At 38.4% G+C, this 22,449-nt stretch overlaps 1 protein-coding gene across 3 annotated transcripts in view; it reads right to left on the bottom strand.

Moving 5' to 3' along the window:
- CDK14 (cyclin dependent kinase 14) overlaps window positions 1-22,449 on the bottom strand; it is a 329,408-nt gene that overhangs the window by 128,059 nt on the left and 178,900 nt on the right. For all 3 annotated transcript variants that reach the window (XM_063324807.1, XM_063324809.1, XM_063324808.1), the window contains 2 exons: window positions 12,718-12,838; window positions 1,792-1,885 (listed from right to left, as the gene is read on the bottom strand). In XM_063324807.1, coding sequence (XP_063180877.1) covers window positions 1,792-1,885; window positions 12,718-12,838 — 215 coding nt within the window. The remainder of the gene's footprint in view (window positions 1-1,791; window positions 1,886-12,717; window positions 12,839-22,449) is intronic.

Below are 22,449 nucleotides of genomic sequence, written 5' to 3'. Positions count from 1 at the left end.
CAGTTTTAAAATAGAATTTTAAAAAATTGGCAGGTCTCTAAACTCATCCTGGGGTGCGTTTATCTTGGCATTTTAATACAAGTAATTGTGAGGATCAGGAAGATAAAAGAAAATGGGAATATACGAAAGCTTTACAAAAGGCATACAAAAATAGGTTATACCTACCCACTATCACTTTTTGCACTATATCATACAATCTCATATGTTATAGTGCAAAAAGGTCCTGTTAAAGGATTTCTGCTGTTGGAAGTCTACTTAATTTCCACAGCAAAAACACTCACCAAAATTTTACCACAATAAATGAGATGAAGCCCCAAAGAGGAATTTATTGTTTTCAAAATGTCACATTCTATAAATAAGGAGGAAATTTCATCCCAATAAATGAGAAGCATAAATAATTTAAGAAAGCAAAACCCTAAAACTGGCCCAGAAGCTGCTAGCTTAAAATACACAAGCTGGCAAACAAACGAAGCAATTAGACACGTCACAGGAACTGCTCAGAACCGCTGCTCCTTGAGTACATGGCAGCCCAGCTATTTTTCCACAGCACAGAATTTTCAGGGTATTAGCCAAGCAGGCAGAATAACAAAATATTTTACAGAAAATTAGATATTTTTATATCGTAATCAAATAAGGTCTTGTTTTACAGGGATATTTCTTTCTGAGTCACTCCTAAAAGCAGTTGCTAAATTTCTTTATGTTCCAACAGAAGACATATAGTACAAGCAAGTCTGAGTAAAATGAAGAATCTAAATTTTATAAACACATTATGGAAGACTTTCTCTCCCTCCCCACAGGGCAAAAAAGAATCCCAAGTAAATCCTCTGCATCAAATGGCTACTAGCAAAATAATCTTTAAAAGAAAGGGTATACTCATGCTTCCCCTCCTAAATTTGTGGTCAGAAGCAAAACAGAGATTGCCAGGTTAAGGGAAGATGCTGCTCTTGCGGTACTTTCCCTGATGGCCACCCCACAGTACCAGGGGGCAGGCATCAGAGTAAATGAAACCCCTTATCGGGGAGTAAGAAGAGTCGTTCCTGAGCCTTTTGAAAGGGAACTGCCAAACCCAGAGCAGAATGGGAGAAAGAGCAAGTCAAAACAAAAACAACCCCACAACCAAAACCCAAACAAATAAAGGACACGAAAAACCAAAACCCACAACACTGGAAAGAAAAAATGTGTAAATGATGGTTTATGCTCAATATAAATTACCTCTTCTTTCACTCCTAATGTGGATGCATCATCAGTGCCTATGAGCTACCCATATAGCTTCTGAAGGGCCCAACCAGGCTGCAGAGGCAGCAGTCAAGGACTCCTGTTGAACTTGAGTATAAGCACGATTTCTGATTTCCCATTTTGTTTCTCACCTCATTTCCTGTCTTACTTTTCCTTTGTATGTCTGTCTCACAAAAAAATACTTGGGACTGACATTACAACATTAGCATAATATTAATAGAGCACCAACCAGAGTCGTCCTTTTCAATCACTTGCAAAGTGAGGATGACAAACTAGCTGCATTTCCATTGCCTTACTCTTGGAAAGCTTTTTTCCTACAGTTGTATAATAATCTTTCCGTAGATCATTTGAAAAACAGTAATTGAAAAAATTAGGATCTGATCTTATTACATAGTCTTCAAGAATCTAACAAGTAAACTGTATCTAGCTTGTGGACTAGGCTTCTGATCCTTGGCTCTATCAGTAATATAATTTCTGACACAAAGAAGTATGTGAGCATTCATCAATCAATCCTTTGTTTTCTTCGCCACATTACTTCAGCTATAAAGAACTTACCAGAAATATCCTTTCAAGTTGATCTTGAATGTCTTTCATTCCCGGAAAAGCAGCGACCCCTTGAATCATTTCTACAAAGATACAACCCACTCCCCTACAGAGGAGAGAAGAGAAAAAAAAAAAAAAAAAAAAAGAAAGCATGCAACATTAGAAAAATTTCTTATATATAAAATGGCCATCAGAAGTGCTTTTGTATCCATCACCAGTATTTAAAACATATTTATTTCTTTACTTTTTAAAGTCAACACCAGACTGAAGGACAAGCATGTGCATTTACTACAACCAATGTATATATATGAACATTTCTCAGGTGTTTGAAGGCAAGCATAGAGGTAGCAGGAATATAGACGGGAGCTGTTGAGACCAGTGAAGGCACAGCAGCAGCTCTCTGTTTGTATGAATGCTTCCCAAGCAGCATACTCATGCTTCCAAATAAATCCTGGGGATGTGGGCATGGCAGTGAGAGAGCAATGTTGGGAGAAGCTGAATGGGGACATGAAAGCTCACTAGAAGGAATTGGCATGGGAGGAGAATCTGGAAAAAAATTAGGAAAAAGGAAAAGTGCATGTGGCTGCTCACAGTCGCTGAACTAAGCTACTGCTCAAATGCAGGTGACTACAGGATGGGCTTGCTTGGGCTTTCCTTCCTCCTCTTCCAGCACAAAATAAGTAATCCTGAAGCCCATAGGTCTGGGGGGCTGCTGACCCCATCCCCCAGAAGCTCTGTCTGAGAGGTGCTGCCATGGGCTGAGCAGCCACGGGCTCCCTCCTCTCCCCATCGTGACAGCCACCTCATTACAGCTCCTGTCCCTGGGCTCTCACAAAAGATACTTCACATGAGTCCCCCTCATCCCACTCAGTTAAGCCACTGGCAGAAGTATTGGGAAATCAGCAGGAAAAAAGTATCTGAGACATACTAACTACAGCACAAAGAATGGTTTCTCAGAAGTTGAGGAAAGTTTCTGTAACTAACTCAAATTTCAGGTAACCTGTGGACTTCCCACATCTGAGAAGCAAAACAAATTACAAACTTGCATTTGCATCTTCTCTGGATGAAGAAGAGAGCTCCAGAGCTGCTTGTTCCCCCAGCAAAAATAATTTTAAGAGAAAACATCCCCTTGGCTATCAATAGGACACAGAATTTGATTGTATATTTTAATTTGTTAAATTACATTTTTTACATACACTTTTCTGCAACTTCTGCATGCAAACACCTATGTATGCTGTATAACTATGTCTCTATAAGTAACCACACAAAAAAAACTTCACCCCAAACAAATGCCAATTCAATAACCCAAAATATATATCAAAATGAACGAAGAATTTGCAAAACTAACTACTCTTCCTGAAACTGAATTGTGTTTCTGTGTCAGAAAATCCCAGCAATAGCCTGCAATTCAACTTTGCTTTTAGAAGTAAATTATTTGGAACGCAGTAATTACATACCTTTTCATTGCTTATGCATCGTGATGATGCATTCAGAAAGTAGTATTTAATTTTAGGGATATGTGTGCATATATTGGTGAGGAAGTGATTCTAGAATAAAACAACTTAATGAAAACAGATTGCATATTTCCATTAAGGCTGGGGCTGAATATTTATAGATACCACTTAACTAAGATTATCAGCAGACAACCCATGCTTTACTCATCTCTGAAGGCTTTGACCACTACTGAATAATGAAATCATTTTATGTTCCAGGACAATGACAGTCGACAGTCAAATTTCTTGAAGAAGAAAATTAAACATACATCACTATTTTCTCATTCTACATCCCAAAGCATAGATATATTAAGCAAAGTGTCTCCTTAGGCATTAAAAAGTGGAAAAAAACTTTGGAAAGCACAGTTCTCATCAAATTTTAGAATAATTCAGGTGTTTATAAAAGAGAGGTTAAAATTTATGTTCCATATGCTTCTGCTGGTTACCGAATGAACTGAATTGATTAAACTGCCATTCATCATTTAGTCTGGTTAGTGCTTCATTAGGCACAGATAGGCACAATATATCTTAGTCAAATACTTATAAACAGTATCAGGATCTCAGGCAAGGAGCAGTTCAAGATTTCAGTCAGAAGCCATTTATTCAAGATAAGAAATAAAACAATTCAATTTAGACTAAAGAAAAGAGGATTAGAGTTCTATTCTTGCAACCAGAAAACAGGCATTTGATTAAACCAGTGTATCATTTGAGGGCATGTATTGTTACCTGCAGAGAAACTTCAGCTAGCTCTTTGAACAAAAATGCTGTAAAGGCAATAGGAAGATTTTGCCAAATTTTATATTGTTTCACATAATCTATTTACAAAATTTTCCACTTTTAGTGGATCTGACACAAGTGTGAGATGATAAAATATCAAGTAAGAACTGCAAACAACACTACTGAAGAAAAATTTCCTGCTTGGAAAGAAGAATCCTATTACGTGTCTTGGACTCTTGTGTAACCTAGTACTCCGATTAGTCATAAGCTGAAATGAGAGTGAAAGAGCACTAGAGTTAAATAAACAACTAATACAAAAATCAAAAGCTTATTAAAATCATCAAGGAGAGAAAGACAAACAACCTTCAAGGTTTGAGCTGGCAGACTGCTGTTTCTTTTGGCCCACTTCAAAATTAAGCTTATGCTTGAATTCAAAGGTTATGGTGTTCAGCACACTGAAGAATAAGTCCATAGAAAGAGAAGAAGAAATGAATACTAAAAAAGAGAAAATAATATGGGGGGGGCAGGGGGGGGAAGACATTGAACTGATCGGAAATACGCAGAGAGCCATAATAGCACATAAAGGCTTCAAGATGGCTGGATGGTATTTTAGATGTCTTAGTGCTATCAGTAAATTTAGGGCTCACAGCAAGTAGAAACTGAGTATATAATAGGGTCCCTGAATCACAGACCGTAAGTGCACACACACGTTGAACATGAAAAGAAATAAAGACTCTGCAAGGCCTTGAAATTTAGTCTTGTTTTTGTAGAACTCACAAACTATTAAACAGGTTAGAGAGATTTTTGAGCAAAGCAAAAATTATTTTCATGCCAGAAGAACTGGTCTGTAAGGAAAAATTAAGAGAATGATGTCATTCTTGGCTACAAGAAAACACAAGGGACAGGGAGAACGTGATGACTCTGTATTTAAAATTATGCAAAATGAAGGACAGGGAAGACCTTATTAGAATTTTAATGGTTCCCAGAATTGTAGGTAGATCCAAGATAGTATAACTAGAAATAGCAGAATACATTTAGGAAACAAAAATTTTAGGGCGAGTGTTAGACAAACAAACAGACTTAAGAATTGTGCTATACCCCAGCCTCCCAACGGACTTGAAGCTCCACAGTTACAGTCGTGCAAAACTACACAAGCTGAAACACTTAAGAATATTCTTCAGGGAACAGACTTGCATTAACAGTAGGGTGGATAAAATGATCTCACAGATCACTCCCATGTGTCGTTCCTATGATGTAAAGATTACTTCTTGAAATACGAAATACAACAAATTAACTTGCTTTAATGTGCGTGCATCTCCAAGGGTAAGTTATTTATGTATAGTTTGTACACACTCAGCATATGCCACTTGCAGGCAGCACTTGAGAAATAATCTGTGACAAAAGAACGTTAGCCTAACATATTTCAGTGTATTCGACTCAGATATTCCTACTCTCTTTATAGGACTTCTGATTTTGATTAAATAAGCCAAATGCTACGACTTCGTTCAGAAATCTTTCCAATGGAACGGCGTAGGATAACCTTGCAAAGTAAAAGTGACAGCCATTTAATGCTGAAATGGGTGGCTTACCCTCTGATGACAAAAAGCGTGACTAAACCTATTGATGTATTGATGAGATGGTACGTGGCCATACCATCTAATATTGCTCTTCTATTGTCCTGCTTAATTTCCTGGGACTCTGGCTGTCACCATGCAGCCTTATACAGAGTAAGAGTTAATAGCACAGCTAAAAGAGTTACTCTTGCATTTAAATTGACATAGTAAATGAGCCTGTAAAAATGAAGTTGGATGCCTCAGGAAACTGTCCTTTTTTTTTTTTTCTGCACAGCTTTTATAATTCAACAGGGCATTCCCTGAAAATTAACTTTCTTACTAGTGGTTTTATACTTTTGGTTTAAGAATTCCCATTCCCGTCTCTGTGTAACAAAGATCCTTATTGTGACAAGAAGAATCTCCAGCCCACCTGTACTTGAACACCGTAAAAAAAAAAAACCAACATAAAATCGTTGGTGAGGCATAATCTATAAAAGATTATTAGGGTTGTTTCCTTCAGTTAAGATTTGAATTTTCTTGATGGATCCATTAAAGAGACCACAGACACACTCTGAAATGAGTTGTTTCCAAACCAAGTTTTAGTTTATACTTAAATCAAGATTATAGATGCCTATATGCTTACTATATATGTTTGAAACTGTCAAACTTTCTGCCCTGAACAGATCTACTTTCTAGCAGGTTCAGTGTAGGTGATAATATTCAGCATGTTCTTCACATTGTAGACCTACAATGGGTCTTCACATAAGGTTTCTATTTGGTCATGAAGCCTGTTTTCAGCATTCAGGATTTGGCTTCAGAGGGGGAAGGCATTTTATGAAAACCAAGTGATTGCTTCCAGCAATCCTCCTGGTGAGATTTCTGAAATTCAGAGGAACAGCAGAGTTTTCATTCCACTTTCCCAAACTACACGCAGTTTGTACTGTTAAATATATCAGAATTTAAAAAAAAAAAAAACCACACACGAAACACACACCCACACCTCCCCACACACACACACAACCCCCAAACCCAACTACTTGTTTTTTTATGGATTTGTCACCAAGAGGTAATTCTGGAACCTCCTCCATAGAATCCACTAGCAATATGCAACATGTTGGAAGCGCACAGGCATTTTTATCTTGTCTGATTTATTCAGAAAAAAAGTCATGTTCCTATATGATCCTGCTTATGAATAGAATTAGGAAAACAAATTTTGGGGGAAAGGAATGAAAAGTAAGGGACTTTTGTTTCCTTAATTGCCCAAAATCTGATTTAATTCTACAGTGGCACACTGCCAGAACACCCGCAGATGCTCAACTTGGTTGGAATTTGTCTTTCATGACCACTCCACTTCGATATGAGAAAAGTAACATATGATGGGAGATCCAGTCTGCTCAAAGAATAGGGGCAACAAGGCAAAGATTTTACAGTTCTCACATAAGAAGTAATGAGTGATGCAAAATTTCCCTTCCATGATGACAAAGAACAACATTAACATTTCTGCAGAAAGCAGATGCAATGCTGCAATGAATGAAAGTATGACAGCTCAAAGTATTTCTTTACAGTCAGTCTTGAAGCAACTGTAACTACAAGTGAACAGAGTGCTCATGTTCTTGCCTGTATCACTGAACTACCTAGAAATAAAAGCTCCGGAAGTTTGTTTTGTATCCCAACCCTCTGTAGCAATACTCAGTTTCTATATTAAGAAATATACTCATGAAGGATTAAACCGTACATGATCTCTTTTTGCAACAATCTTTCTATTAGATGCACTTATTCTGTAAAAGAAGAATGCCAAAAAAAGTTTAAGGAAATAACCTTCAAACTTGAGCAACATTTTGCCACAAGATATTTTCCTGTTGAACATGTTCTTCCTGGTTTTCTTTTCTGTATCCAGATACCTTTATGATGTACTTTCTTCACACATGTGAAACATATTTCTGGCAGTGGAAAAGTGATAGTAAATCTGATGTTCCAAATGGATAAAAGTAGTTTTCGGACAGAAACTGAAATGCCTTTCCAATAACTACAGACCAAGACCGTTTCCTCACCCATAGTGTTTCTATTAATTTGACCCTATGAGAATTTTCCAATCAAAAGCTAATTCAGCTAATAAAACTTTTGAAGAACTCAAAGACAACGAGAGAAGTTTAATTAACAATACCTTGATAGTTATTACGATATCCTCACCTTAGTATCCTAATCCTACAGATTAGCATATCATTGGAGTGGAAGTCATAATCATAAAGAACATCAAGGGCAAAAGAACTAATTTACCCTACGCTGTTTTCTCTCTTGGGCCCCAAGCAGTATTTCTTCAGGGCGTACTGGGACTCCTGCTCTTGGATTTCTTTCACTGCAAACTGTTTACAGCAGATACAGGATAAAGATGCCTTTGTAATGTCCCCTGTGTAAAAACATAATTTGGTGCACCTGTGTCTACAACAAGATCCATTTTTATTTAATAAATATCTTAATTACTGTTATAGGTCTTCATTGGTCAAATATTAATGAAAGCACGCATGGAATTACAGCAAGCACTCAAATCTGCACTCCGAGCAGGCTATGTGTGGAAAGTCATGTGTCCTGAAAAACACCATGTATTTTTCTAACAATAGGATAGATAGAAATACTCCATATGAAGAGTTTTCCATAAATTAAGATCAGAACTGAAATCATGTATATCAATCCAGATGCTAAAAAGTTAACTAACAGTGATTTCATAACATTTGACTGGCCTAGTTTTAAGTGATTTCTTCTGCAGCGCTAAACATAGCTGATGTTAGTTAATAAAAGTGAATTTAAAATATATCACGGCCCATAACTTCTTAGGTTACCTGAACTGTGAATAAGAGAGTATTTTTTAAAAGCAAAACAACAGGATATGCAAAAAATCGCCAGCTGTTAGTAAACACAGTTTAAAGCCAGCTGCACTTCAAAATAAAATATCCCTTGTGACTTCCTGATGTAAGCAACCCAGATGTAGCAGTGCATGCATTACCAGAATCAAAAAGGATTTAATAACCTGTTTAAATTGCTTCATTTACAAAGACTATATTCTTTCTGTAAGGACCAAATACAATAGGTTCATTTTGGGATTTTTTCCCCTATGTTTCTGTATTACTTATATATGGGGTTTAGTAATTCTGAAACTCTTTATGTATTGAAGCTTATTTTCCTTTCATTGACTTTCAAAGGACTGTAAAATTCAAGGATTAGGACAAGTTACACCAGAGGCAATGCAAAGCCATTTTCCTAGCTACTAGTAAGTCCTCATCAAGAGCAGGGGTGGGGGGGAAAGGTATATCAAAGGTTATCACAACTCTTTGATGCAGTCTTGGGTAGTATAATACATTTACACAATGCCGCTGTATCAAGTGCTGTCAGCAGTAAATCACAAAGCCCACCACACTGATTTCCATCACCAGCCTGACACCACTAATGCATGTACGTCTTCATTAATATTATTTTATTGCCAGTGGCTATTTAAAAAAAGAATGCAGGAGAATGTAAAACTGCATGTGGATCATTAGCTTTTAGTTACTATTCTAATGCCCTACACCAGCAAATGAAGTGTAAAAATAGCCAGCAGCCCCTGCCACCTGCTCCCCAGCCACTGTCCAGTGGTTAGTATTTGGACTCCTTTTTCATGCAGCTGGTCTTCTACTCAGTAGGAGCCCCACTTTCCGTTCCCTGGGAACCACCATGAAATGCCATTTATCATGGCCATAGCAAAAGCCTTCTGTCTTGTCTTTTTTTTCCTAAATGGAAGAAACAGCTGTGCTTTCTACCTCTACATTATTTAAATATTTAGTGAAGTGGCTGCCTAGTTTTGTCATCATGTAGATCATCAATAAGGACACATGAGAGCACACACTATCTGCCATAAGGACATAATGCCAGTAATTGCATAAAAATGCTAATGCTACAAACACACTTTTGATAACAAATTACCAAATTACCTTGGAATCTGATGGTAGGTAGGTTTCTCCACATCTCCCTTCCCCCTGCTCTGGGAAGTCACTAAGTGGTTTTAATATAATTATGCCCCAGCTACGTAAAACCGTTGTATAAATAAAGCCCCAAGCCTGCTTGTTCTCCAGCAGAGCTCACTGTTAGATTTGTCAAATAAGCATAAGTGACCTTAACATTCAACTACACCTCTCACAATCAAACTGGAAGCACTGTCTCAGACAACCCAGCAAAGGGGAGATGTAAAAACCTGAAGCTGTTCTGTCACATACAATATATATTTGCTGTAATCTGATTTCTGATGTGTCAGTAGCTGAGCCTCTACATAAATTCCTGCCATGCGAAAGAAACTGTATTACTAGGGCTTTTTTCTAAGCTTTTCATAGTTCTCTACTTTGCGCAGGGCAGCCAAAATTTCTAAGTGCTATAAATCTAGTACAAGAGCAGCATGACATCATTTTTCATTTGAAACAGAACTCATGACCTCTATCCCTGGGCAACTGGATCTTTTTTAGACCTACCTGAAATGCTCCGTACAAGAGGACATCATTTATTGTTACCATTGAAGATGTAATTATTGTGTTTTACCTCAATACTCTTGCATCATTACAAAAGTCCTGACAAAAACATGACCTGGATTGCTGAAGTGGCATTTTGAGTCCTTCCTTGATATTGTTCATGTAATTTGAATATAAACATATGATTGTGAAGGGAATGCTCAGTCTGCAATTATAATAGATTTAAAATGCTTCTGTTAGCCGCATGGCTTAATTTGGTCTCTATCACAGTAACACCAGATAGTTAGACTACACTTTTTAATAGCTATTTTACTAAAATAATTATTGGGAGGAACGTTAAAATATCTGGGTTTAGGAGCTATTAAGCTGTTTTCTTTGCGGAAAAAGCTTCAGTGAGAATCAAAAATGTTTTTAAATCCTTTGTTCAGGTTAAAAAACAAAAACAAAACCAAATCCTTAATTTCAAAGTGCAATAATATTTGAAATTGGTAAATGTTAAAAGAAAAATATTTCCAATGTCTCTTTTGACTAAAAAAGCATTTTAGAAGATTTCTTGAGCAGTTTGCTCTATTAAAGCAGTTTCAAAATATTCTCATTCTCTTTGCACTTCACAAATTGAGACACGTATGTACACACGTACACAAAGATGTGGGACTCTCAAGAAGTGAACACACGTAGACTGAACTATAAAAAGACGAGCAGAAAGAACCACTTGTATCTCCCAGCTATTTCCACTCTCTGATGCAGTTGTCCTGCCTCACCTCAAGCAAGTCGAGCCTCTTGCTGAGAGTGTCAGAGGTGTATCTGGGAAAAGAGGTGACTGCAAAACGTCAGGAGCAGATGGGATGCAGAGATTGCATACAGTTTGTGAACACACCAGGTTGAACCTGATCTTTGGGAAAACAGGACAGTTTTAGGATAGACGAGAAGCTGAGATGCAGGGGGAAACTATTTCAGACCCGAGGCGGAGAATGGTTTGAAGAAAAGCAGACAGATGATACAGAAGATGCTGCCTTTGCCTCTCTGGTGCAGTTGCAACATCACAATGTTCACATTTGGAGACGTTTGTTCATCCTCCCTTTTCCTGGCTCTTGGTTCATCTACCGTTACAGGTCAAGGAACTACAGCAGCCAGATGCCCAGTTATGCTAAACGCTCTCTTCAGCATTAAATATTCTAATATTTACACTCTGTAACCCCTTCAAATGAAACAATCCTGCAGCTTCTAACTCCTGCCCCCAGGAGTCAAGACTTAACAGCACTATGGGGGAAAAACTAGATGAGATTTTCAGGAAAATGTAGCTTTTCATCCCACATTCTCTGATCTCAGCTACTGGACTAAATACAATCTAGTCATGCTTAGCAGCCTTCCTCAGCAAAAAAATATTCCTGCTAGGTCATCGGTTTCAGTACTACACTGCAAGACGCTACTCCTTGACAAATACTGTTCAGCCACTGTATGAACACATAAGGTCCTTTTAACCTTATCTTACAGTTACCTCTAGATTTTAACATAATCATAATTCTAAATTTAGGTTGTCTGTATTAAAGAAAGGTATTTCAGCAAACTACAAAAAAATCATTATATTTTTCTGAAACTTGCTCAGTATATTTTTTTTCCTCAAATGAAACGAGTTGCATAGATTTAAAAAGTCAAATACACATTCAAAAAAAATTAATGCCTTCCAGAACGTGAGACTTTCTTTGTAAGGAAAAATAGTTTTTTTCCACATTTCTGTTTCTTGAATCAACACGTACATTGCTTCTACTAACACAGTTGAAGCTCTTACTAATTACAGAATTTGTTCAGATCGCAGAGATCCTGTGACCTCAAAACCTACAGGATAAATGAAGAAACTCCACCTTGATTTCTAACAGTCAAAAAACCAAACACCTTTGTTCAACACATGGCTAAATGATCATAGAATCATAGAATACCAGGTCGGAAGGGACATCAAGAATCACCTGGTTCAACCTTTCTTGGCAAAAGCACAGTCTAGACAAGATGGCCCACCACCATGTCAAGCTGAATCTTAAAAGTGTCCAGTGATGGGGAACCCACCACTTCCCTGGGGACATTATTTCAATGGCTGAATGTTCTCATTGTGGAAGATTTTCCTCTTATGTCCCTTATAGCATGATAACATCTGATGATGTTATCAAAAAGGAGTAGGTGCTATATATTGTGCACATCAAACTGTCCTTTCAAACCTGCAAGTCTAAATAAAATCTGTAGGTTTGAAAGAAAACTATTCAGTGATGTGTCACACACTGATTTACTGCTAACCACAGTAGATTAAGAACCAAGGCTGTAACCTCACATACAGAGAATCCTGATTTTGCCCTTGCTACAGCTGGGCATGGTGAAAGTGTATCTTCTGCAAAGCAAGTATCATAACATGTCGAAGTACCACATTTAGACTACAAAAGTCAAGGAACAACTCAGTCTCTTGCAAAGCACCAATGACTCTTCTAGTGGTGTGTTAACAGCGGGTGCCAGCTGCCAACTGGTAGGGCGGCAGGAGGGGATTCCTTTAGGGAGATACTGAGCAAACCACACAAATTACTATACACAAGGTTTTTAACCTGTACCACTAATCTTGCTATATATTTGTTCTACACGTTTAAAAAAGAACATAAAATCAGAGCACCTACATAGATTCTTGTGTAAGGATTCTATACTTACCACATGTCAAGGCAGGTGGAATATTCTGTTGATCCCAGAAGGACATCTGGAGGCCTGTACCATAGGGTTACCACTTCATTGGAATACGTATGGCTGGGAACTGATTTAGCTCTTGCAAGACCTGTGGGGTAAATACAAATTAATTCATGCAAACAAAGCAAAGAAATAGTTTGCTGTATAAGTTACATTCCTGAAAGGATATATGAGCACGCACCGCATACCATGACAGCATGTTGCAAGCCTTCTTTTCTTCTACTATTGGAATAAGTTACTTAATGAAAGAACATGGTAGCATCTATCATTTAGTACCTGGCTAAACAGAGCTGTGAATATTATGAAGGAATAATAAAATACGCTTTTCATAATAATAACCAATAATGCAAAGACGCGTTGTGGTATACCTAAATGAAAGATAAATAAACAAAGATTCTCATTTCCATTAACCGCTCATCTTTAGGCATCGATAGTCTCTCATTTCAGTGTTATTTAGAAAAAGGAAACTCCCAGAAAAATAGTGACACAGATGGGATTTTTTTTTAGGGGAGCCTAAGGAAACGTTCCACAGTTTACACTGCAAACCCCAGCCTGCTTATTCAAGTTTATACTTGAAAGCAGTAGACACACTTACACATTACCATTCAAATAAATATTAATATTGCCATAATACATCAGAAAATGGTATGTGCAAAATTCTTCTCTCTCAACAAATGCATATTGGCAGTGCACCAATCTCAGAAGTAGAAATCATTTCAATGAAATCTGTGGCCTACTAAAGATATACTATTTACAATAACTGTCTTTTAAGCTTGTGTCATAGTTTCAAAGCTGGGATGGAGTTGACTTTCCTACTAGCAGCTGGTGTAGTGCTATGTTTTGGATTTGGGATGAAAATACTGTTGCAGCACACTGTTGGTTTTGGTTGTTGCTAGCACTCAAGGCCTTTTCTGTTCCTCACACCGCCACGCCAGCAAGTAGGCTGGGAGCGCACAAGAAGTTGTGAGGGGACAGAGCTGGGACAGCTGACCCGAACTGACCAAAGGCATGTTCTATGCCATATGACATCATGCTCAGTATATAAAGGTGGGGGAAGAAGAAGGAAGGGGGAGACATTTGGAGTGATGGCATTTGTCTTCCCAAGTAACTGTTGTGCACTGTGGAGCCCTGCTTTCCCAGAGACAGCTGAACACCTGCCTGCCAGTGGGAAGCAGTGAATGAATTCCTTGTTTTGCTTCACTTGCGTGCGCGGCTTTTGCTCTACCTATTAAACTGTCTTTATTTCAACCCACAAGTTTTTCCTCACTTTTACTCTTCTTATTCTCTCCCACATCTGAACTGGGGGGACTGAACGAGCAGCTGCATGGTTCTAGCTTCTGGCTGGGGTTAAATCGCGACAGCTTGTCAGTCATTTAAAATAACTCACATCATTACTACACAACCATAATCTATCTAATGTAAAACTGGAAAGATTTTAGGAGGGACCCTCATATGCTAAAAACAGCAGTAGAGAGCATACTTTTCTAACAGTTTTCCTACAGAAGCCTCTCTCCTCCAGGAAATGGAAAAATATTTTCAGGGCTATGGTGACTGTTCCCATCACGGGCCTGCAAACACCTTTTCCAAATACTCTGCTCCTAGTTACTGCCTTGAGACCATCCGCTCCCTCACTGGGAATACTGGAAATGCACAAGTGACGGAAATCAAGAGAATGTGCTACTGAGGGTTTTTTTTGTGTTTTCCTAAAGAAAGAACTACTGATTTCCCTTTCACAAAACAAATTAAATTACTAAAACAGGTCACGTCTTACACGTTACAGAAACCAAAAAGCAAAGTCATGCACTCAGAAAGAAATATGCAACATGAGAATTCACAAAAGAGTGCAGATGAGAGTCCTCTGCACCTTTATTCTTAATACACTGGAGAAGCTATTTAAGAACAATTAATCTCAGTGAATATATCTCCATAGTAATGATGGTAAATCTTGCCAGTAGATTGCATTATCAGCTGATTATAGCAATTAGACCAGTGTAGGAGAATAATTTGACTTGTATGCCGGAATTTCTTCTAAAAAAAATCACATTTCAAATATGAACAACCTTTTTTTTTTTTTTCTTTTTTTAAGTTTTCAGACTTCCATCTCTTTTACCTTTGTGTGCCTGGCCACCAGCTTGATGAATAACTTGGTGCACATAGACAACTCAGGGCTGGCCAGGTACAGCCCCAAAGAGGCCAGCGGAGAGGTCACATCACGCATTCTGCAGTGCCTCCACCTCCAGATCAGTGTTTTTCCTTCTAGGAGCTCAGAAACCACCAAATGCTCTAACTGGTACATAGTTCTTATTCCTAGCCCAGAGAAACATTAACAAGTCTGAGTTTCTGAGCACTTATTTCTCATGTGACTAAACTGAAACAGTAGTCCCTGGATTTGTGGATATGGATCTACTACTATTAAGCCAAATAAAAATTATGAAAGGATTTGAGAAGCCCGGATGGTGAATGCTTCCATCCTTCTTTGCCTGTCTGAGCCTCTCCTTAGTCTTACCTCAGGAAGATTGAACTTGGTTGCAAATGATTTCCTCTCTAATCTTCTCCCTATCTTTTCCCTCCCTTTTGCAGGGAGGGAAAAGGCATTTTTAAGAAGCCAGCAACATCAAGTGATTTGGGAAAACTGTCAAAAAACTTTAAGAGCTTGTGCAGTGAAAAATGAACTTGGGTCTCCATGACACAAAGTCTTTGATCCACACACTCAACCAATCTCCCGCGTAGGGAGGAATGAGGACCCAACTTGCCATACCAGAAAACATACTGTGAATAACACAATATCCATGCTCGCCTGCCAGTTTCTGCCACTTTACTAGGCAGGATGGAGCTCTGCAAGTGCTATAGTCAGCCCAAGTACACCTTTCCTCCTCTTGTCGATCATTCAGCAAGGAACAAGTCCTCTCACCCTGCTGGGACTGCTGCCCAGCCTGTTTCCTTAGCCCACTGCTTCTAGATCTCCTCCACCTCTAATCTGTTCCAGGTTAACTAAAATCCACCTAATTTTCAAAGGATGGCCCTTTTGGGCTAATCCCAGCCTGTTGGACAGGCTTTCTTTAATCTGCTCTTCACTCCCAAAACACCATGAAAGCCTCATTTGAGGTTAGCTGCTACATCTGGTTTCTCAGTTATAAGAGGATCATTACTGGAACAGAGAAAGTTGTAAGTAAAACCTTAATTTGTAAGAGGAAGTTGAGGCCATACATTGGCATCAGAAAGTATCAGTGGGTTTAAGAGGTTTATGGGTACAGGCCGTATGTTTTAAGTTGTGGCCAACTGTTTTCCAGCTGGGCACATACACCACTTTGGAAACTAAGTGGCCAAACGGAAAGCAGGAGTGAACAACTGAGGGAAATACTCACACAGGCTAAAATTTGGCAGAGGCAAATTTGGCACAGGCCTGCTGTTCAGTCAATTGCTCCCCCTGTGCAGAACTGAAAGGACCTGAATTAAACTAATGCATCGGAGGAGCTGCTTTCTCTCAGGGAGGGATTAAAGGTTGCTTTTTCTGAATAATGCTCTGCATAAAGAAGACATATGCAATTATGAACACCTTCACTTGAAGACTCAAAGTTAATGCAAACATCTCTCACCACACTTAAGGCATGGAAAAAATAACCTCTTTCAGATATATTTACAGTTTTAAAAGAATGGTATCAAAACATATATATGAGAAACAATAACAAGATACAGCATTTCTTGTTTTGATGCTCTGGATGTGCATAGATGACAGTTACCAGTTGGGGTTTTTTTTTGGATATCCTTCTGCAAGAAAATTTGCTACATATTTTATACCCTTTTGCACATCCAAATATGCTTACTCATGCAAAATTTATTTAACCACATCCTTCAACTGAAAGAAAACTGAAGGGAAGGATTAATTAGCACAGCATGTTCAATCACTTTCTTTAAGGGTTCCCTGTCTGTTTCCATGGCTACACTACAGGAAGAGCGACAATCTCCTTTTAAAAAGACAGAGCTTATGGAGGATCATCAAAACTTCAAACCTTAATGGCTAGTGTGCATAAAAGCCAAAAGGTAAATGGAGAGAGATCACCAGGTGAGAACCCAATATTTACATATTGCTGCCTGAGCACTTTTTTGCCTAGAAAGGTGGAGGTAGGACCTCCTGACAAGCAGTGAACTCCCCTCCAGTTCCCGTGTCTTCCAAAAGATAAAAGGTCAACACGTGTCCTGCTGTTGCAGCCTTATTTTGAAAGCAGGAAGCCAAGCAGAAGGCCCACTTATTAAAAGTCAGGCCGCGTCAGACCCACTGGGGAACTTGTGTGTAATTATGGGAAGAACAGACACTGTTTAATGTTCTCCAGGCACTTACTTCTACGGCCATTATTTATCCAAACTGAAAGAAGAAACTGTTCTGATGCATGACATACTGCAAGGCTTGCACAACAGCATCTACCCGTGCTTGTGACACAAACCACAACTTTCTTTTAACTCGTTTATTAAACAGCAGCTCAGGATACCCTGCAATGCCCTGTATTTAAAATACAGGGTGAATAATCTATGCCTATGTACATTTATGTCTTTAACACACAAAACCTCCTGCTGCCTCCTACTCTGAGTTTAAAAAAAAGTAAGAAGATATTTCCTTCCTTGGTAAATACAATTTTCTCTGCTTCATCTGGCTTTATCTTTTATCTTGTCTCAGAGGTTATATCTCATTTTACCTAGCATCAGTTATTGACAAAACACATTGCACTGATTTATCACAGTAATTTTTAAGTTGTATTTTGCTTTTACAAGAGGCCATAGCTACATCCAGACTCAAGATCTATTCAATAAACGCACCTTTGGCTATATGAGCACAAATATTAATATTTGATATCTCTTTAGCTGCAGGACAGCTTTCTAGTCAAGTTCATATGACAATCAGGAAGCCTTTGTTCACAGCGAATACGATTCTGCAAACGAGGAGACCAGTCACGACTGCAAAAACAAGGGCTCGCCAACTGTGTGCTTGGTTTCCCTTTCCAGTATACCTTAAATGTATTGACCTCTTTACTATTTTGATTTAGATATATCAAAAAGGGCTCTAGCAAGGCATACTGTAAAAAAAAGAAGGTTTTCTTCTTGCTGTTTTTCTTTGATTCAGAAAGTTTTCATGCTTGCTTTTTTAGCCTCCTGTTTTGTTTATTATAACAATTACCTAGAGTTTGAGGTAAATAGCTTATAAAACCATAACTATGTTTCGGTAACAATATTAAAATATTGTTGATGTATTCCCTTGTAGATCATGAACTGTCACCTTCACTTAACCTATTTACTCAGCTACTTGTTTTCCAAATTAAGCATATTTATTCAGTGAATACCTAAATGACAACAGAACAGAAGTAAAATGGGTGGAAGCACTGACACTGCTTCAATGAAGCAGTCAGCTCTCTAACCCACAAGTCAGTTCTCGGCAAACAAAAGCATCCTGCAGCCTTTAGGTCCCTCAGCTCTTTAGCTGAACACATTTGTCTCTAAGATGCAGCTTTACCAGAGCATCTGAGTTAAATTCCTTTCAAGTAAGATAAATTACCTACAATATCCTATGTCTGAGTCCTAATACAGCCACTAGATTATGGCAGTGCTGTTCATTTATAAAAGTTACCCACTATCAGGGAGAGCACAATTAAGTTCTGCAATTAATATTCCCAAAATGCACTTGAGCAATGACTGGTCTTCCGAACTGGAGTGCAGGAGTCAGTCTTCAAGAGACAGAGAGCAATAAGTAAGGCAAAAGGCATGTGGGCCTCTCAGCCTCTCTGGTTTTTCCAGCTGTATCAGTTGTTCTAATAAAAGATTGTTTTTCCATGCAAGTCTTATCTCGTGTATTTCTTCAGACGATCACTTACAGTAATGCAGATGATAATTATTCTGGTCTGTGAATGGGACTCAACTGTCAATCTGACAAACACAAGTTACAGAAACGGGAGATGCTGAACTACTTTTTCTACTACCAGAAAGAACGACTCTAGCCCTCGTGAAAAGTGTTTTTCTTTTTTCAACAACTCCAGCATCACCTCTTTCGTCATCACCTCTTTCCTCTGCCTCCTGAGCTACCCAAAGGACCACAGGCAGTGGAAAAGTAGGATATGAGAAAGAGCTCAGCTGCTGGTTGTATATTAAAAGATCTCTTTGATTAATTTGACTGAAAGCCATCCAAGCTATAAAGCTGTTTATTTCCCTGATTTTAAATCCTTATAAAAAATTTCTGACACATTTTGAAAAAGCCCACTGATGCTGAACATGTACCATGACTGACAAATTCATTCATTCTCTATTAGCAGAAAGAAACACACTAAAAATTGTTTTCCAATCAAAAAGTGGTATGGAAATGCAAAAGAAATACACGTTCCATTTTCAACACCAGGAAAATATATCTATTCCCATGGCCTTCTGGGTCAGCATGAATATGTTCGAACTGCCTCTGCTTGTCTGGAAGCAGAAAAATAACAGTGTGGGTAGGAAAAAAAAAAAGAAACCATCTGCACCAACACTGTAAACATTCACACAGACGCGAAAGCTAACAGAACTCAAGGACAGACAGCAATTTCACATCAAAGATAACTTCTGCATTACTGAAAAGACCTGGATTCATTATGGATACAGTATACGTGCCCACAATACCTTAACAGCTGACCGATTTAAATTTTGCTTTCCAGATTTTTAGTTAATGATCCTCAATTTGTTGTCTCACAAAACAACCTATATGAAGATGATGCCCTCTACTCCTAACAACGTCCCAGCATGAACACACCACTTTGCTAATAAGGCTGGAAGTGAAAATGTCAGAATTACTCATTCCACAGTGAAGTTATTAGGTTTGAAGCAAAGAGTTAACAATGGCTGAACAGATGGTTTTAAATTGGGAAGATCTGCAGAGTGCAGGAAGGACGTTCTAGAAAGGACAAACAGGCAGAAAATAATTCTTCACAGAAAATGAGAGGTAATGCATCTCACGATATTTTAATACACCCTGAGAAAAGACAGAAAACTGGGAATCAGCTAGGAATGAATGAGCCCAATACTGGACAATGATTTGAGTTTAGAAGAGAATAATAATAAAAAAATATACTTGGACTTTTAAGACATATAAGCAATGAAATTGCTGAAGACAAGAACGATAAGAGACTGCTCCTGTACCGTTCTGAGGTATAAATGTTTCTCTGTCATTAGGATTTTCACCTAACAAATCAAAGGAATTCAGAAAAGAAAAAATAAATGATCCAGGGGAAAACTGTTGTATGGAGACAAACTGAGAACTAAGGATGTCCCATTTGGTGAAGTATAATAGCCCATCAAGCACTGACCACAGAAGTTAACAACTTACTACAGGCTATTGCGTATGAAGTTAACAATTCACCGTGATCCCTGTCTGTACAACTAAAAGCAGGACTGCAAGAGCCATTTTTGTATGACTCCATTTGGGGTTCAGGTAAAGATGAACGAACCCTTATCAGCTGGTACCTTGACAACTTATCACTTGATAAAAGTGCCATAGGTACTTGACATATTGCATGACAGGCTAAATACAACATACCGTCAAAGAAATAAATACACTTGCTCTGTGCTGTCCAAGACTTATCTTTTTTAGAAATCATCACGCAGACAAAGTGCCTCCATTCGGGTGCTAAGAGGACTGAACGCATACCAGATTCAGGACCATCATATACAGGGTGGCAGTACCATTTAAACCCTTCTAGTTTAATGTTGTATTAAATCTGACAGCTGAAGAACTATTAAATAAGCACAATTTGGCGCTACTGTAGTGATTCACAGTCTACCAAAAAGAAACACAAAAGCCAAGTTTCACTGAGAGATTTATATTCAAACACCTAATCCCAGTTGTTTACACTCAGGTAATTTTATTTCTTAACTGACCATAGCACACTGTCAGAGACAAGACGATGCCACAGCGAACACATACCGCTCTCTCCATCTATTAAGGTGCTCCACAGCTCAGTGCAATTAATCTGTGGAGTGTTGGGACATTGATGAAAGGCATCGATAGTCGCATGACCACTGGGATGTTACTCTATGGAGTGATTTATTCCGGTGGGATACTACAATTTTGCTGATCCATCGTTTCCCGTCTAGAGGTAAAATATCTGGCGAACTTTGATGAAGAGAATACCTCAAGTCATGGTCAGCTACTAAAAGCCTAATCACGTACCTGTGAATTTATTTACAAACAGATTAGATCTCAGGAACTGCTCTAGGACAGTTAATTTAACAAGAACAGGGCTGCATGGAGAAGCAAGTATTTGAACAGCGTTAGCATCTACAAACAAACAGTACTTTTGAAAAGCAGATCTAACAACTACTTTATTTATAAATCAACACTGCCATTTGACAGTACCCTGCAGGAGTGGAATTTGTGAATTTGAAAAACTGTCACCACAAGGGTATTGAAACCATCAATTCTTACAGGACAAGGTCTGACCTATGTATGAACGCCACAATTCTGCAACTACCGGCCACCTACTCCTGGCCCCTGTACTGCACAGCCAACCCAATTAAGTTTGATGTGCCTGCTCTTCCAGCTAAGATGTCACCCGAGCATACGTTTCTACGCTGCAGGACACAGCTGCATTTGTTCCATTATCCACCCTCACCTTTTGAGCCACGGCTGCCCTGCCTGGCACAAACGGCTCTCTAGTGATCATGGAGTTTAATCCAGGCTGCCTCCAGTACCTGAGCCAGACTATTTATAGATAAGACAAATACTCAGCTGATTTTTGCCATTTGTACAGTATGTTATACTCTGCAGCTTATGTATTTCCTTAGCAGGTACAACCCTGTCTTGGCTGTTCTGCCAGACAACTCCAGTAGGTTTTGCGTGTGCAAAAGTTAGTACACTAACTTACTCACATTAGTACATACATTCATATACTAGGTATCACCTGCAGCATCTAAAACCACATCTCACTGCTCTGGCTTAAGTCAGAGAAAAATGATTTGAAAACACCAGTACAGTATGGTACAATCATTGGTGCAAAACTAACAAAACCAGAAAAAAAAATTTCTCAAATTATTTCAAAGCTTTTTAAAATACATCAGAGAACAAAATAACTACAGGAGACAGAGATTTCACTAAATTTTAAGATTATTTTCACTTTGCTTTCAAGTGTGAAATCATTAAGAAAACCTTTGTAAGTACTGTTGCTTCTGTAAAGCAGTATTATAGAGAAATATCTTACAACAGGAATATCTGGAGTCTTAGATTCACCTGTTCAATCGAATCGCTCCTCAAAACTCATTTAATGTATATGTCATCTTAAATTAGCTGGATAACAAATCTTAGAAGAAAAGTTTTATGTGAGAGACATTCCAATACGCTTAGGTCTAAATGATTATTTGACTTTGCATCAGTAATCAGGCATCTGTATTCCTACAGAGCCACCTAATCAGTTCTTAATACAATTTTGTCAAAGAAAAAGAAGAAATGAAAACAGACAATTTCATTTTAAAAGAAGTTACATTAGAAGAGCATTAAGGCTGTGCCTTAAGAGTATGATTCTAGAAATATGCAGTTAAAAAGTAAACATTCCTCATGTGGCATCCTTCTCTACAGTGATACTGAAACACTGAAATGCCACGGCCAGGGTGGCAAAACTGGAGCTATACGACCAAATCTAGTCTATATGTAAGTCTATAAGCCCTACAAAAGGGCTTCTTCTTTCCCCCTAA

This window comes from Chroicocephalus ridibundus, chromosome 2, assembly GCF_963924245.1.
Source record: "Chroicocephalus ridibundus chromosome 2, bChrRid1.1, whole genome shotgun sequence".
NCBI lineage: Eukaryota > Metazoa > Chordata > Aves > Charadriiformes > Laridae > Chroicocephalus > Chroicocephalus ridibundus.
This window is presented reverse-complemented; position numbering and strand designations above follow the sequence as displayed.